The 16,836-nt window shown below is 42.0% G+C and overlaps 1 protein-coding gene across 1 annotated transcript in view; it reads left to right on the top strand.

The window, feature by feature from the left end:
• The window catches only part of LOC124144008, a 61,388-nt gene that overhangs the window by 11,799 nt on the left and 32,753 nt on the right, over nt 1–16,836 (top strand). Inside the window, exons 9-19 of the mRNA XM_048385918.1 lie at nt 249–449; nt 1,014–1,208; nt 6,180–6,352; nt 8,199–8,499; nt 9,306–9,467; nt 10,626–10,787; nt 11,635–11,836; nt 13,006–13,172; nt 14,024–14,200; nt 14,740–14,970; nt 16,056–16,226. Coding sequence (XP_048241875.1) covers nt 249–449; nt 1,014–1,208; nt 6,180–6,352; nt 8,199–8,499; nt 9,306–9,467; nt 10,626–10,787; nt 11,635–11,836; nt 13,006–13,172; nt 14,024–14,200; nt 14,740–14,970; nt 16,056–16,226 — 2,142 coding nt within the window. The remainder of the gene's footprint in view (nt 1–248; nt 450–1,013; nt 1,209–6,179; nt 6,353–8,198; nt 8,500–9,305; nt 9,468–10,625; nt 10,788–11,634; nt 11,837–13,005; nt 13,173–14,023; nt 14,201–14,739; nt 14,971–16,055; nt 16,227–16,836) is intronic.

Raw genomic sequence — 16,836 nt, 5'->3', positions numbered from 1 at the left:
ACAAGTGTAAATTTGCACGGCTCCCATTGCCAAAAGCTATGAACACACAATGCTATTTAGAAAGTGGTCAAATCACGGACTTGTATGACTTGTATGACTAGGTCCAGGGTCAAATGTACAAATGTTATATTTGGGATAACACTTTTTGAGCTGATGATAAGGTGCCTCACTCTGGCAGTGTGGGTTGGAATGGGACTCAACCCCAAAAAGTACGAGAATCTGTAACTTGACAAAGAATTGTGTTTCAGATCTCAAGTGTCCAGTCCAGTATGCCCTGCCCTACATGAAGGTATCCTGTGGGTCGGGCACGGGGGTGGGGGCCTCGTGCACATTCAGTTGCCAGGCAGGGTGGATACTGAACGGAACTCAGACCACCCAGTGTCAGCTTTCCAAGACCGTCCCTCCGTTCGCTTCCTGGGACTGGTCAACTGGCCGGCCTATATGTACAGGTAGGGGTTGTCCAAGGGCGAATCTAAAGGTAGGGGTAGGGAGTTCATTGGGTAGGACGCCCCAAACAAACCCACACCCGACGACGATGAGGACGACGACGATGATGTTGATGATGATGATGGGTCCCAATGGCAAATTATATGTTGTCGTACATACCCGTATAACCTAAAGAAATAAACAATTTGTTTTCCCCCGGCATATATCGGGGTCCGTTGGGGTCATTTATGATTAATATGCAAATAACAAAGGTCAGTTAGTAACTACATCCATCGCTTCCAACCAAACATTACGTCGCCCTTGTCTATCATTAAAGCGTATCGTTGTTACCATGATCAAAATAATAGTCTACGTTACGAAAATCGGGGTGTGAAAAACAAGTTTTAAGGTGGAACTATATTGCCTGTTGTCACTGTCCAACTGACCTAGTGACGTAATGTATTAATGCGCACAGTCAAGGAAAACTGTTTAGGTACCGTTTGTGAGAGATAAGATTACTTTACTCGACGATTGAATTTTAGAATGATATTATATGATAACCTCCGAATCTATTGACCAATTTGCAGCCAAAGACCCGTGCCCTAAGCCAGAGCCGCCTGTGAACGGGGCCCTTGCCTGCGACTTGTGGGAGAATGGGCGGTTCTGTCAGATGCAGTGTACGAAGGGGACAGATATACCGCCTAGTTTTACAGCCTGGAAACTCTTTGTCTGTTCCGAATCCGGGAAATGGAACTTTAAAGGGGCGCTCCCGGCATGCGAGAGTGAGTGATAACCAAACACAGACCCTCATCTGGTCTAATAATGACGGGCAAAAGAAAGTATACACTTGCAAATTGGATTTGGCGAAACAATTACTAACGTTGTCAAAACGTTACTAGGCTAAAAACTGTCGAGAAACACTGAAACTTAAAATCCAAAAAACACCTATAACACACAAATACACACCATCGAATAACCATTTAAATTTTTGTATTATTTTTAGACACCATCAAAAATGGTTGTATACTTTATTTTGCCCGGTAGTATACATGTAGCTTCAGTCTTAACTGTTGTCATGTCATTTTATTGCCACAACATGTACTTTCATATATGTAAATATTACTTAGTTTCTTAATAATATGAAATGGGTTTATTTAATCTTAAACATATTATGACTTATAAAATATATATTTGTGAGCAATATTTTAAAAACATGTCAAAAAATAATTTGAATGCATTCCTTTGGGACGTGTATCAGACAAAAAGATCTGATTTTAATGAGATTTGGTAAAACATCTTTTTGAATTTATTGGGTGCGGGGTCTAAGGTGTGGCTTTCTGATATATCGATTAAACCGTAGAGTTCATATCATCATAATTATTCATGTATCTTTCAGGTAATAATAAATTTATATTCAGGAACAAAAGAAACTATACCTCCCAGTTGATATTATCCTATGTATGGTTTTCAAGTGAAAAGATCTAAAGATAGCAATATATATCCAAATAATGAACAGTACTGGCGCTTAGTCAGCACTCAAATAAAACTTTAACGTGGTTTTATTTTTTAAATGTATAATTTGATTTAAGGCTTTTAAATATTAATAAATCCTGTGCATGGGTTACATAGATATCCTATCTTTGTAAATCAAAGAAAAACATTCGGTACAACTGTTGTTTAAAATGAGTGATGGTTAAAAAGACATAATCAAATTTAATAACAGTTCTTTCAAATTTTTTCAATATATATATTGTTGGTTTCAATGACAAAACCATAATGTCATATTTTATGGGTTTCATAGGCCAAACTAGGATCATATAAACTGAGGGACAAAATAAAGTTATCAGATTTTGTTTTATATATATATTGTTGGTTTTATGAATGGAACCCACAGCATATGTCCCCTGTCGTGATATTGCTAGAATATTGCTAAAAGCGGTTAATACCCAACTCACACATTTACTTAAAAGAGTGAGTGAGTGAGTTAGTGTATTTTAACGCCGTTTTGAAGGGGCTTATGTCGTAGCGAGTCAGCTTGAAGTGGGAGAAAGGTCCAAAGTGATGCAGGTCTTAGATGTTTACCACTTTGATGAAACCTAAGTCCACTCGTACATTGCTGAAACACCACAGTGAACTGTTTGACCTCGAGAGACATGACATCTTGGTACATGTGTACCGAGAGTGTACTTAAGGACAATCACCGCCAACGTTTCACTATCATGTATACACATGGACATAAATTGGGAAAATATCCTGAAAATACATCCGCCCCTGGGAACTTTTAACTATTAATGTACGTGACATTCATTACAAATACACCAAGGAATTTGCCGACGCAAAGTCTAAAAGGTCAAGCTCAATATTTAAGAAAGCTGAAATTTCCTTACTGAATCCGTTCGACTGTAGTGTAGTTGTTTTTCGCTGATGCGGTATTGATTTGGTTGTATAAATATTATTTATGTGAAAAAAGTTAATTCTGACGTGCTTCATATAAAGTAGTGTAAATGTTATATCATTTAATATAATATTAATGTAATATTTAGTTATTCGTCTGATCAATGTTTGATCATAATAAATTCGTTGACAAAACCCATTTGTCAAAGGCGCCATGCATGAATTTTCTTTTAAGAAAAAACACCTCGCAACAATGTAGTTTTTGCGGCATGTAGTCTGAGCATAATTTTTTATTTCAAGAATATTCGATGACAATTTATTTCTGTCGCTAAAATCCCAGCCCCGTCACAGTGGGGTCGATTCCCTCATCGGTACAATGTGTGAAGCCCATTTCTGCTGTCCCCTGCCGTAATATTGCTGGAATATTGGTAAAAGCGGCGTAAAACCTCACTCACTCCAAACACTCAAAATATACTACTAAGGCGGCGAAAGCATTCAGTTACAGTTAACTACGGTTATAACGAACACGCTTAAAACGAACTGACGGTTATAACGAACTTACCTTTTTGGTCCCGATTTTTTGCTGTAGTTATGTTGTATATATGCTTATAACGAACTACGGTTATAAGGAACTAAAATTAGCAGTCCCTTCAAGTTCGTTATAACCGTAGTTTACTGTATTTTAAGACCAACACACACTAGTTGACCTACCCTTTTAACCCATAAATGATAGCGGAAAGAAATATATGCGCCTCTTACAAATAATCAATAAATTGCCAGTGAATGCTAGATGTTCGCACCGTATTCATAGATACTACACCCTGTACATATATGAGTGTTTTAACTGGGACGCGAAAAGTTCGCGCTACGGTCGCGATCTTTGGTTTATTTATGTACTGCTAGGCTGTAAATCATTGCGGAGTGATCTTCAGAGCGAGTTAAATATTTATCTTCGAAACAGTCAGGACAGTGGCATGAGCGTTCACGGTGTTCATACATCGTACATAAAAAACAACGCCTCACATACATAACTGTTTAAACTTGGGCGTGAAAATGTCGTGATCAGTCGCGATCGAGAGTTTTTTTCCGCACTGCTTCATGTTGAAACGATCGTGAACGTGTCTCAGTCGCAATCGATGAATATATATGATTATATTATTGAATTTTCTGTCCCTTTTGACACCAATGTGATTGACAAGATTCAGGAAAAACATGGCAAATATGCGGACCTCGCTTTCGAAATGTCACGCTTGCATCCCAAGTACCAAGTTGTCCGACTCCCAATTGTTCTCGGTGCCTTAGGTTTGGTACCTCCCAATCTGTTGACTGACATTGGGAGTGTACCCGGGTTTGCTACCAGGAATACAGCCCTTCTGACAATCTGTGTAATGCAGAAGACTGCAGTGTTGGAGAGTCTTCATATTCTCTGAAAAGTTCTAGGTGGGTTGGGCTGCGTGTAGAGGGGGCAAGGGCCCTGAGATGATGATGAGCCTAACCAGCCTGACTGTGCCAGGATCACCCAAACCCTCTTTGCTGCATTTAAAAAAAAATTAATCTGTATATCATAATGATGATATCCTTAATATAGTTTTATTACCGTCTTCGCATTGCTTGTGGCTTTGAACAGAGGTTCATCCATGGTAGGACCCGGAATATGTAGAGGGCATCATGGAAAATGATAAATACAAAATTCTTTGGAAAAGTCCCTTATGCAGCCTCAGACGTATCCAGGTCAACAAACCTGATCTTTTCTTTTTGATAAATCCAATGGAATCATTTATATCATTGAATTTTCTGTCCTTTTTGACACTAATGTGATTGACAAGATTCAGGAAAAACATGGCAAATATGCGGACCTCGTTTTCGAAATGTCACGCTTCCATCCCAAGTACCAAGTTGTCCGACTCCCCAATGTTCTCGGTGAACTTTGATCAAAAGCTATCAATCGTCATACCTGCAACCTATTTGGTATGCTGCAGTACTGAAGTTATATATGCTTTGAGATGTACGTGGGCCTTATTACCGAAATAAAATGATTGATTGACTGAGTAAATTCTCGCCATCGTTTTGTAAGATACTTATGACTACGGTCACACGAGATACTGAGTTCAGCGCAACCTTGTGGCCTTATGTGACATGACAATGAACAGTTTTCAATGCCTTTGTACAACGACAACATGTGACGATCGAGCTCCAAAATTTAATATTTGTATCTATGATATTAAATTAAATATATCGACTTTATTAGGTACAATAAATGTACCAAAAATCTACCTGCGCGTTTCTTTTTTTGGAAGAGTATATGTTGGCGATAGCCTTGTGGTTAAAGCATTCGCTCGTCACAACGAGGGGCGGTCGGGTAGCCTTGTGGTAAAAGCGTTTGCTCGTCACGCCAAAGGCCTGGGTTCGATTCCCGACTAGGCACATTGTGTGAAACCCATTTCAGGTGTCCCCCGCCGTGATATTGCTTGAATAGTGCTGGAAGCGGCGTAAAACTATACTCACTCGTCACAACGCCCTATTCCCTCATGGGTACAATGTCAGAAGCCCATGTCTGGTGTCCCCTGACGTGATATTGCTGGAATAGTGTTGGAAGCGGCGTAAAACTATACTCACTCGTCACAACGCCCTATTCCCTCATGGGTACAATGTCAGAAGCCCATGTCTGGTGTCCCCTGACGTGATATTGCTGGAATAGTGCTGGAAGCGGCGTAAAACTATACTCACTCGTCACAACACCCTATTCCCTCATGGGTACAATGTCAGAAGCCCATGTCTGGTGTCCACTGACGTGATATTGCTGGAATAGTGCTGGAAGCGGCGTAAAACTATACTCACTCGTCACAACGCCCTATTCCCTCATGGGTACAATGTCAGAAGCCCATGTCTGGTGTCCCCTGACGTGATATTGCTGGAATAGTGCTGGAAGCGGCGTAAAACTATACTCACTCGTCACAACGCCCTATTCCCTCATGTGTACAATGTCAGAAGCCCATGTCTGGTGTCCACTGACGTGATATTGCTGGAATAGTGCTGGAAGCGGCGTAAAACTATACTCACTCGTCACAACGCCCTATTCCCTCATGGGTACAATGTCAGAAGCCCATGTCTGGTGTCCCCTGACGTGATATTGCTGGAATAGTGCTGGAAGCGGCGTAATACTAGACTCACTCGTCACAACGAACGCCCCTTTCCCTCATGTGTACAATGTCAGAAGCCCATGTCTGGTGTCCCCTGACGTATTGCTGGAATAGTGCTTAACACCGCTCAAAACCTACTCGCTCACTCAAAATATATAAAAATACCTGAAAGCAGGGGTATTAAAACTACTTTTCTCTCACTCATGGTATTATTTGTAGAGTCAAATCGAGCCAAGAAGACGGTGATGTCAGTGTCCATGCACTACTACGAAGGAAAGTGTCCCGACCCTGACGTGAAGAAACAGATCAGAAAGAACTTCATTGCTGCCTTGAAGGACACGCCCTTCGCTGAGACTTGGAAGAGGTCGGACAGTAAGCCCGAGAATGTGAAAGTATGTATCAATTATATACTCTTGAATTCAACTAATTCAGACCCTTATCGTTTGTTTGTTAGTTGTTTAACGTTGTACTCAGCAACATTCAAACTATAAGATGACAACCTGTAAATAATCGAGTCTAGATCAGACAATCCGGTGATTGATGTTATGAACAACGATCCACGCCGTCGACCACTCTACGAACCAAATCACCACGTGTGACCAATGGATCCTTTGAATCGCCTCTTACGACAAGCATTGATTGCTGGAGACCATTTCATAACGTTGTACTCAGCAACATTCTAACTATATGACGACAGCCCGTAAATAATCGAGTCTAGATCAGACAATCCAGTGATTGATGCACAACGATCCACGCCGTCGACCACTCTACGAACCAAATCACCACGTGTGACCAATGGATCCTTTGAATCGCCTCTTACGACAAGCATTGATTGCTGGAGACCATTTCATAACGTTGTACTCAGCAACATTCTAACTATATGACGACAGCCCGTAAATAATCGAGTCTAGATCAGACAATCCAGTGATTGATGCACAACGATCCACGCCGTCGACCACTCTACGAACCAAATCACCACGTGTGACCAATGGATCCTTTGAATCGCCTCTTACGACAAGCATTGATTGCTGGAGACCATTTCATAACGTTGTACTCAGCAACATTCTAACTATATGACGACAGCCCGTAAATAATCGAGTCTAGATCAGACAATCCAGTGATTGATGCACAACGATCCACGCCGTCGACCACTCTACGAACCAAATCACCACGTGTGACCAATGGATCCTTTGAATCGCCTCTTACGACAAGCATTGATTGCTGGAGACCATTTCATAACGTTGTACTCAGCAACATTCTAACTATATGACGACAGCCCGTAAATAATCGAGTCTAGATCAGACAATCCAGTGATTGATGCACAACGATCCACGCCGTCGACCACTCTACGAACCAAATCACCACGTGTGACCAATGGATCCTTTGAATCGCCTCTTACAACAAGCATTGATTGCTGGAGACCATTTCAACATCGGTGTTCGCTACAGAGCAGTATTATTCAATTCTTGTTTGCACACCGTGTTAAATCTCGTGAATGTTTCTAGGTATATGGGGCGTTGGGGAAGCCATGTAGTGAAAGCGATGGCTCGTCACATCAGAACCCGGGCCGATTCCTCAAAATACGTAGTCTGTTAAGCACATTCCCCCACGCCCATCCCCTGCCGTTAGTTAGAATTAGGAACCCCTAATTTAATAAATCCTTGGTCCCTTTTTGTGGACTCTCCAACAGTACCTTAATTCTGGCGTCGACGCTGATGATAGCACAGGTCAAACTAATTTTAAACTGTAAATATTAAAGTTACAAACGATGACAGTCCTACTGTGCTACCCCGAGGGATGCCGGATTAGAATATATTTCCCCAGTAACTTGTGTTTGTCGTAAGAGGCGACTAATAGACAAGGTGTCAGGTTCGCCGACTTATATGATTGCGGGTCATCATAACCTGAGTGAGTGAGCGAGTATGGTTTTACGCCGCTTTTAGCAATATTCCAGCAATATCACTGCGGGGGACACCAGAAATGGGCTTCACACATTGTACCCATGTCGGGAATCGAACCCGGGTCTTCGGCGTGTCGAGCGAACGCTTTAACCACTAGGCTACCCGACCGCCCCTCATAACCCGAGGGCGTGGATGGATATCGTGGCTCCTAATATCAAGCACTGGATTGTTTAATCCAGACTTCATTATTTACAGGCCACCGGCATATACCTGGAATATTGCTGAGTGTGGCGTTAAACAACAACAAATAAACAAACACATCTGATCTCTCTTTCAGGTGGTGTGTGGTGCAATACGAAGTAAAAGAAGTGTCGATGGTACAAAAAAGTTCAAAATAGAAATGAAAGTTGACGTCGAAACTAATTTGAACCCCTCCATGGATATTCAAGAGGCGATGAAAACTGTTAAGACCAACGCCAAGAACATCTTGACCTTAATGAAGGAGGACATAAAGGGAGATAAATCCAAACTACTTCCGTCAAGTCTCGTTCCGAACAGGAATGTGGAAGTAGAAACGGAGGGAGTTCAGCTTCATTGTCCATCGGGGAAGTTCCCTTCATACAGAACGTATGGCTGTGGTAAGTACTGGTTCAAGCACAGCACTCCCTTCCTAGTAGGAACACAGTCGTATAAGACGCCGCAATTCAGTGTGCAGAGTTGTGCCCCTTAGGCGTACCTAAAAGCCTTCCTTTATGGCTTACCCTGATTGTGTTTCTAGTTTTTTCCGCACCACACAAGTGCTCGTGGGTTTAACCAAAGTGGCAAACGTCTAAGACCTGCAAGACTTTGGGCTTTCCTCCCAAATCAAGCTGATACGCTAATGTAACTGAAACACTGTTCAAAGCGGCATTGAGCTTCTTCGTTCACTGGTTCGCCTTAGGACATGAAAGTATCAGTGGTCTGAGACACTGCATATCGCTTTGCAGAGTTGAGTCTCTCAGCAACCGTGGTTATGTTATCACTGTTTCAGGTCCCGTTGGTTTCGCCAAACGTATTTTTGCAGGTATTTCAATGAGATCAATGTCTCTTGCAGATATAACAATGATGTCATTGTCCCTTGCAGATGTTTCAATGAGATCAATGTCCCTTGCAGATATATCAATGCTGCATTGTCCCTTTCAGGTATTTCAATGAGATCAATGTCTCTTGCAGATATATCAATGCTGCATTGTCCCTTTCAGGTATTTCAATGAGATCAATGTCTCTTGCAGATATATCAATGCTGCATTGTCCCTTGCAGGTATTTCAATGAGTTCAATGTCATATACAGATGTTTCAGAACATATATTTAAGAACTGGGAATTGTAATATACAGGTTTTTGAGATTAAATAAGGAGCGATGGTTACATGGAAATGAAGTATTTCCCTTTACATCTACCTCCAGTGGGGTGTACACAAGGCACGTTCTTCAACACGGAGACCAAGAAATGCGAGATGTGTCCTCGCGGCCGGTTCCAGGGCCACTCAGGGCAAAACGAGTGTATACCATGTCCCAGTGGCATGACAACGACGTTGGCGGGAGCTACGACACTGCAACAGTGTAGACGTATGTACTAGCTATTTCATCGTGCGTTATATTGCTATATGCAAATGTCAGCTATTTACTGGTATTATTTACTATTATATATTTTTGTCATGCCTGACTTCCTCACAGAGATCATTGGAAGTATTTTACTATTGCATAAATGTCTTGATATTTTAAAAATACTATTGTAGTAGTCTGCTTATGACTTATTTATCGATATTTGTGATCATCTTGCATTATGCGACATGTCATTGCAATAATATTCTAAATACCAGTTCATCCCAACAATGTAGATTATTTTTCATTATTCTACATATCATTGCAATAGTATTTTAAAAACCAATTCCCCCTATAGATACCCTCACCCCCTTTATTCCAAATGTCATTTCAATAGTATTCTGAGTACATATTTCATCAGCAATGACGATCTTCTTGCATTACTCTACATGTCATTGCAATTGTATTATGACTACCAATTTTACCACAATGTTCTTGGATTGTTCCCTATGGTGTCACATCCAACACATCCGCCATTGTCTAGGTTGTTGGAGGTGAGGGGAAATAAGGTTTGACGTCGCTTCCAAGATTATTGCACTTATCTAGCGACGTGCATGCACGTGTTTGTGTTTGGGTGCTTGTACTAGTCCGAACTGAAGTCGATTTATTGTGCTTCCCCACTGAGAGACCATGCCGCAGTTTAACATGAATACCCCACTCAGACACAGTATACTGACTCCGAGTCGACAGTCCTTGTTTTAGCTCCTTAATGCCGAGCGCCAGACAGGGCAACAACAAGTACCATCTTTTAACGTCTGGTGCGAGGCGGCCGGGGATTGAACCCCGGACCTTCCGCTCTCCGGGCGGACGCTCTACCACTAGACCACGGAGGCGGTCAAGGTTGTAGGAGGATCAATGGTATCAGTGCATAATGTCTGACATAGCGTTATGGGAGTGTTCTGGGTGGGTGATCACCAAATATTTAACCCGTATATTTTGGAAGAAATCAACAACAAAACATATCGTAAAACAAAAATATTTTATACCTGTTCATGTCTATAGAAACTATCGATAGAGTTTGAGAACGAAAACAAAGACGGCGATGTGCACTTGACCATGTTACTCCAGATCGTTTTGATATGCCAGCCTCACAATACTTGTTAACTGTGCTATCCATTACAGCTGAATGTCAAGCTGGCACCTTCTCCGATGATGGCGTGGAGCCATGCATGCCATGTGAGGAAGGTCACTTCCAACAGGCAAGGGGAGGTAAATCGTGCAGGCAGTGCCCAGGTGGTAAATCAACGTTGTTCCAGGGATCCAAGAATGAATCGGACTGCCAAGGTAGGATAGTATTTATGTAGCCATCGACATGTGAAGTGTCATTTGATATACTCTTATGTTTTGAAATACGTTGTTTGTCATCCTTCTGAAAAAATAATGAACTGCTGAATTCCTTTACCCGAGTCAGACCGCCTCCGTGGTCTAATGGTAGAGCGTCCGCCCGGAGAGCGAAGGGTCCGGGGTTCGATCCCCGGCCGCGTCATACCAAAATACGTTCAAAGATGGTACTCGTTGTTACCCTGTCTGGCGCTCGGCATTAAGGGGCTAAAACAAGGGCTGGTCGGCTCGGAGTCAGTAGACTGTGTCTGAGTGGGATATTCATGTTAAACTGCGGCATGGTATCTCAGTGAGCTAGCACTATGAATCGGCATCAGTCCGGACTAGTACAAGCAGCCAAACAAACACATTCGTACATGCACGTCGCTATATAAGTGCAATAATCTTGGACGCGACGTTAAAATCCATAACACCTCACCTCACCTCACCTTTACCCGAGTCTCACGCCTACGACTGCCACATGAATGTGTCGATATTTTTTATCGATTAAAGAATTACGCCTCTCCTGAGAGTAGAATATACACGTGATGTGAACATCGGAGTTAGATGAATTATTCAACAAGAAACATAAAAACGCTCACTGGAACGCAATAAGCAGCAATACATTAGGATCATGTTTACTTTTCACGTTATTTTGGCCTGGTCGTACATATATACCACTCAAAAGAACACACGATTCTTTCGTATTACTATAGTTAAACTGTCATGACTGATTAACTATTTTAAAATTTAAGAATCGGTTGTTCTTTGACTTCTTTTGAGTATTAACCATTTTCTTCATTTTTTGTAGATTTTGACCTGATGTTTTCAAACGGAGGTAGTGCACAGGATCAGATTGGCCTACATGCCAACCAGCATGTGAATGATTTCGTGATTTCATTCTGGTTGAAAGTAACGTCATCCCGGCAATCGGACGTCATGACCTTGACCTCACAAAACTCACTGCAGTGCCAGATAGACGACAACGGAAACCTTGTCATTAATTCTGAAAGGTGAGGACAAATTAACGGAGACAATAATTTGGAGGTGATTCAGGTACGAATATATGTTTGATACTTCACGTCAATACTTCACGTCAATATTTCAATACTTCACGTCAGGTCTTCACGTCTACACTTCACGTCAACACTCACGTCATCACTTCACGTCAAAGTCCTTGTCAATGTCAATGATTCACGTCAATACTTCAATGCTAAACGTCGGGACTTCACGTCAACATTTCATGTCAACACTTCACGTCAAACCTTCTTGTCAATACTTCGCGTTAATACGTCACGTCAACACTTCACGTGTACTTCGCGTCAATACTTCACGGGTTCGTGTTCGCCTCTTTCCTCAATCGCCAATAGCCTGTGAATACATACAGCCACCAAGCGGTGTAGTCACTATTTTTAACCAACGAATCAAGCCACGGCCTGATCCCAGCGAGTAGGAAACCGGCGAGTGACTTGGCCAATGAGCACTCAGATTAGATCGGCACTATTTCTCGTACGACATGTGCCGAGTCCTCGCGGCCATCTATACTCTACACATTGCTTCAACGGTAGGGTTCGCACACAGATTATGTTCGGAGTTTTGATCTCATTTCACCTCCGTGAATTAAACGCAGCCTCACGCCATAACTTCACTTTAAATAGATACGAGTGTCTATTACACAGCATGGCGGCCGTATGTATTCACGGGTGATGGAGGAACGAAGGGGAAGCAGACAAACCGTGAAGTATAGACGCCCGTAGTTATCTACCCTTGTTCCTGCAGATACACTAGATGTACCACTAGCTGAAACCCTATGAGACTACATTTCGGTCTCATAACACTTAATGGGACAGGATCGATTCCCCGCATAGGTACATTGTGTGAAGCCAATTTCTGATGTCCCCCACGATTATATTGCTTGAATAAACTCACACTCACTCAATATAAGGCCAGGAAAAAAATCTTTTTTAAAAAACAAAAATGTCGCAGGTAATTTTTTCCTATTTTCAGTGACGGAAAGCAAAAATTCAAAATAGTTATAAATAAAAATATTTTCCACTGCTCTGGCAGCAAAATGTTCACACCGTCTGTTATGGAGACTATACAAAATACTTACATGACGAGCTCTTTGATATATCAATTAATCAGAGCATGTATAGATTTGTTCTCGTGTTGTGTATTTCAGAAGTACAAGTATATTGAAAAACATCACTTCAGACCGGTGGGGGTTCTACCACATCAAGGTGACGGGGGATGCGTTCGCTGTCACTGTGGATGGAGATACAACAACGCAAGAAAGCTTTGATGACGATGCCATCGTTCTTGAAAGCACTCTGGACTTACAGTTAGGAGGTATTATTTACTTTTTATTTCTAAAACGGCCAATAATGCAATGGTTTCTACATAAATGGTCTATGTTCCTCCAACCCCTGTGAATATTACCCGTAAACATCCGAGGAAGAGAATAGGTCTTCAGCAACCCATGCTTGTCGTGAGAGATGACAAACGGGATCGGGTTGTCTACCTTCCCGAGGCAAGGGAGTTAACTGACTTTAAAAGTCCAGTTTCCACCCTTGCCGAATTACTGGGCTCGATCGTAGCGCCACCAGTGGCTATTACTAGTTATGTCCCTTCAAAGTCTCTCCTATGGACCAATCAGATTCCACCTCTCGTATCACTTGCGTTTGCTTCACACAAAATGGTGGCGCCCAGTCAGGACGATCTGATCGATAATCAAGATCTATATTGTGATAAAACGGGTCTTACATCGCGTAATGTCTCCTTCATGTGAGCACCTTGATTAAAAACATGAAAAGATTTGGAAAATACCTGCTTACAACGAGTTGGCGGTGCACATGCTTTGCAAATCCTGCAATTGATCGAATTCTGCACGACAGTTTACGAACCGGAATTTGATTTCGGTGCGCGATTTTGATTGGACTATGCATAGACTCGTTAGTCCAGCCAAAATGTAACTCCATAATACCAGCCTAGTTCGGCAAGGGTGGAAAATGGACTTTTATAGTCAGTTAACTCTCTTGCCTCGGGAAGATGGGGTGGTCAGGCTCGCTGACTTGGTTGATGCATGTCATCGCATCCCCCACATGACACTGACACGACGTGTCATGACTGACATGCTGAACAAGCTCTGTAGCTGGTGTATAACATCATTTTTACATGTAATGTACTGTTCACATCCTCAGGAGATGGTTTCGAGGGTAGCTTTCACCAAGTCAATATATGGAGTGGGGGCGAGGCTCCTGAAGCAGACGCTCGACCCAAATGCTCCCACCTTGGCACCGGGGATATCTTCTCATGGACTAGATTGGCGAAAGTACGACTCTTAAATGGATCCCTTCAAACGCCAAGCGTCTGTGATGGTAGGGAACGCCAGAGTCAGGTTTTCTCAAAAGGGGTGTTTCTGTGTGTTCTTTCTGTTTGTTGGTTTTTGTCTGTCTGCATGTATGTGTGTCTGTGTGTGTGTGTGTGTGTGTGTGTGTGTGTGTGTGTGTGTGTGTGTGTAAGTCTCTCTCTGTCTGTGGATGGCTATTTGTCCCTCTGTGTATGTCTCTGTCTATGGATATATGTCTGTGTCTGTCTCTTTCTGTGGAAGGGTGTCTGTCTGTCTGTGTCTATGTGTGTCTGTCTGTGAGTGTGTCTGTCTTTTTGTGTGTATGTGTTTGTTTGTGTGCTGGCGAGTCACTTTACAATTTACATAGGTGTCATCAAAATAAACCAGTACTTCAAGATGGTGTCATTAAAAAATGAAAACTGGACCAATACGCATTTTATTGGACGTGTGTCATAAAAGACTGACAGACTAATACAGTTGGTTTGCAAAAGTCTATCCACACGTAAGTGCCCAACTACCTGGTATATACCTGCATGTCGTAATGTGTCACTGAATATTGCTTTTCAGACACAGATGAATGTGAGGCTTCGCCATGCGTTCACGGAACGTGCACTGACGGACTGAATACACACACTTGCGACTGTGAAGAAGGATACAAGGGAGATAACTGCGAGAGTAACGAGGACAACTGTGAGTTCCACATGTGCGAGAACGGAGCTACCTGCATAGACGGGGTTCGAGACTACACGTGTACCTGTACGACTGGATTCAGTGGCAAGTTTTGCAGCGACGCTGTTGGTGAGATCTGTTCTTTATTTGGTTTTGTTTAAACTTGATTGCTGTGGTTTATATATACATATAATTGTTGGAGAAAATATTTAAATTTGTATCTCCATTCACTTCAATATTGGCTTAAAAAAAACGTGGTGAAAATTCAGCTAGGATTTAAGGGACCCGTGAAGATCCGGGGTAGAATAGGTCTTCAGCAACCCATGCTTGCCGTAAAAGACGACTATGCGTGTCGTAAGAGGCGACTAACGGAATCGGGTGGCAGACTCGCTTAAGTTGGTTGGTGATGTATCCCAACTGCATGGATCGATGTTCATGATGTCAATCACTGGTTTGTCTTGTCCAGACTCGGTTATTTTCAGACCGCCGTCAAATAGCTGCAATATTGCTGAGTGCGGCGTAAACAACAAACAAACAAACAAACAAACAAAGGATTTAAGGACGAGATTGGTAGACTCATTTATCCCGATGATAAAAGTGTCTACTTTGACTGAATGGTATGTTTACTGTAGTTATTTATACATTTCCTTGGAAAATTAATATGTTTCATAAACTTGTTCACGTTGCATCGTATTCCAGAAAATGTGAATACCGCTCATTTTCAGACATATTTTAAACACATGTCAGATCGCATATTTCAACATTTTTGATACCGATTGTGTATTTTTGTATTTTTTTAAACTTGAAATTTTTAGTGGACCCCCATTGTGGGTTCTTTTCAACGTTAGGGAGCATCACATATCAAAGATATATTTCTTAAAAGAAGTTAAAGAGCACCCGACTTTTTCATATGACTCAAGTTATTTTTTTTCATGGCTGGTGGGAATTGCAACACGCAACCTTCCATTTGTGGGTGTTCTTTAACTTATTTTGAGTAGTATATATTAACGACGCTTTTCTCTTTTTAAGCTTACCTGCTAATAAATATGAGCATGTGTACGGTACTGACAACCCTAGAAACATAATCAGGGGCGATTTTTTTTAGAATCTACGAATCTCCACAGCGGATTGTCCAGCCATGTTCGACTAAGCGACCTGTGCTTAGTTGTCTAGTTTTCTGGATATAGCATACATATGAATGTCCGTTGTTTCAGTGCATGGGGGGTGGGGCGAGTGGGGTCAGTGGTCGGAGTGTTCCAAGTCCTGTGGGGGTGGGGAGAGGACGCGAGACAGACGCTGTGACAGCCCGACCCCCTACAACGGAGGCACGCCGTGTGATGGAGAACGCCTTGAGACTGGGACATGTTCTAAAACCAGCTGCCCAGGTAGAGTATTGCAGCCATACCCCTGTTGTAGCACGTACAGTAACGCTCTACATCCCCGAGTGGCTCAATACCATCAAAGTGTACTTTGAAAGCGGTTTCGAGGTCAAAAATATAAACGGGAACAGGTTTTGAAAATCAAAATAGCGTATCGTTTTCGACCCGGAATTCACATTCACGGAGGCTCAGCATTTAAAAAATAATAAAAACACAATTGTTTCATTATTAATCGGGAATTTGCATCATTCCCCATACCAGTGTGCTCAACGATCTGAGCTGAAATTCTTTTTCACAAGTAAAGTTTATTACAGACTCGCTAAGGTTTACAGCTATTGTTTATTTACATACACGTAAAGTTAGCAGTTGTTTATTGTGTCGTAACATGAGACAAAATACATTACTCGTTTTTCAAATTACATTGAAACCTCGTTAAGTCGAACCATATTAACTCGAAATATCGTTTAAATATCGTCTTTGGGTGGGGGGCTAGCCTAGTGGTTAAAGAGTTTGCTCGTCACAACGAAGACCGGATTCGATACCCCACATTGGCACAATGTATGAAGCCAATTTCTGGTTTCCCCCACCGCGATACTGCTGGAAGATTGCTAAAAGC

Source organism: Haliotis rufescens, unplaced genomic scaffold (assembly GCF_023055435.1).
Source record: "Haliotis rufescens isolate VD_foot unplaced genomic scaffold, xgHalRufe1.0.p SCAF_6, whole genome shotgun sequence".
Taxonomy (NCBI): domain Eukaryota; kingdom Metazoa; phylum Mollusca; class Gastropoda; order Lepetellida; family Haliotidae; genus Haliotis; species Haliotis rufescens.
This window is presented reverse-complemented; position numbering and strand designations above follow the sequence as displayed.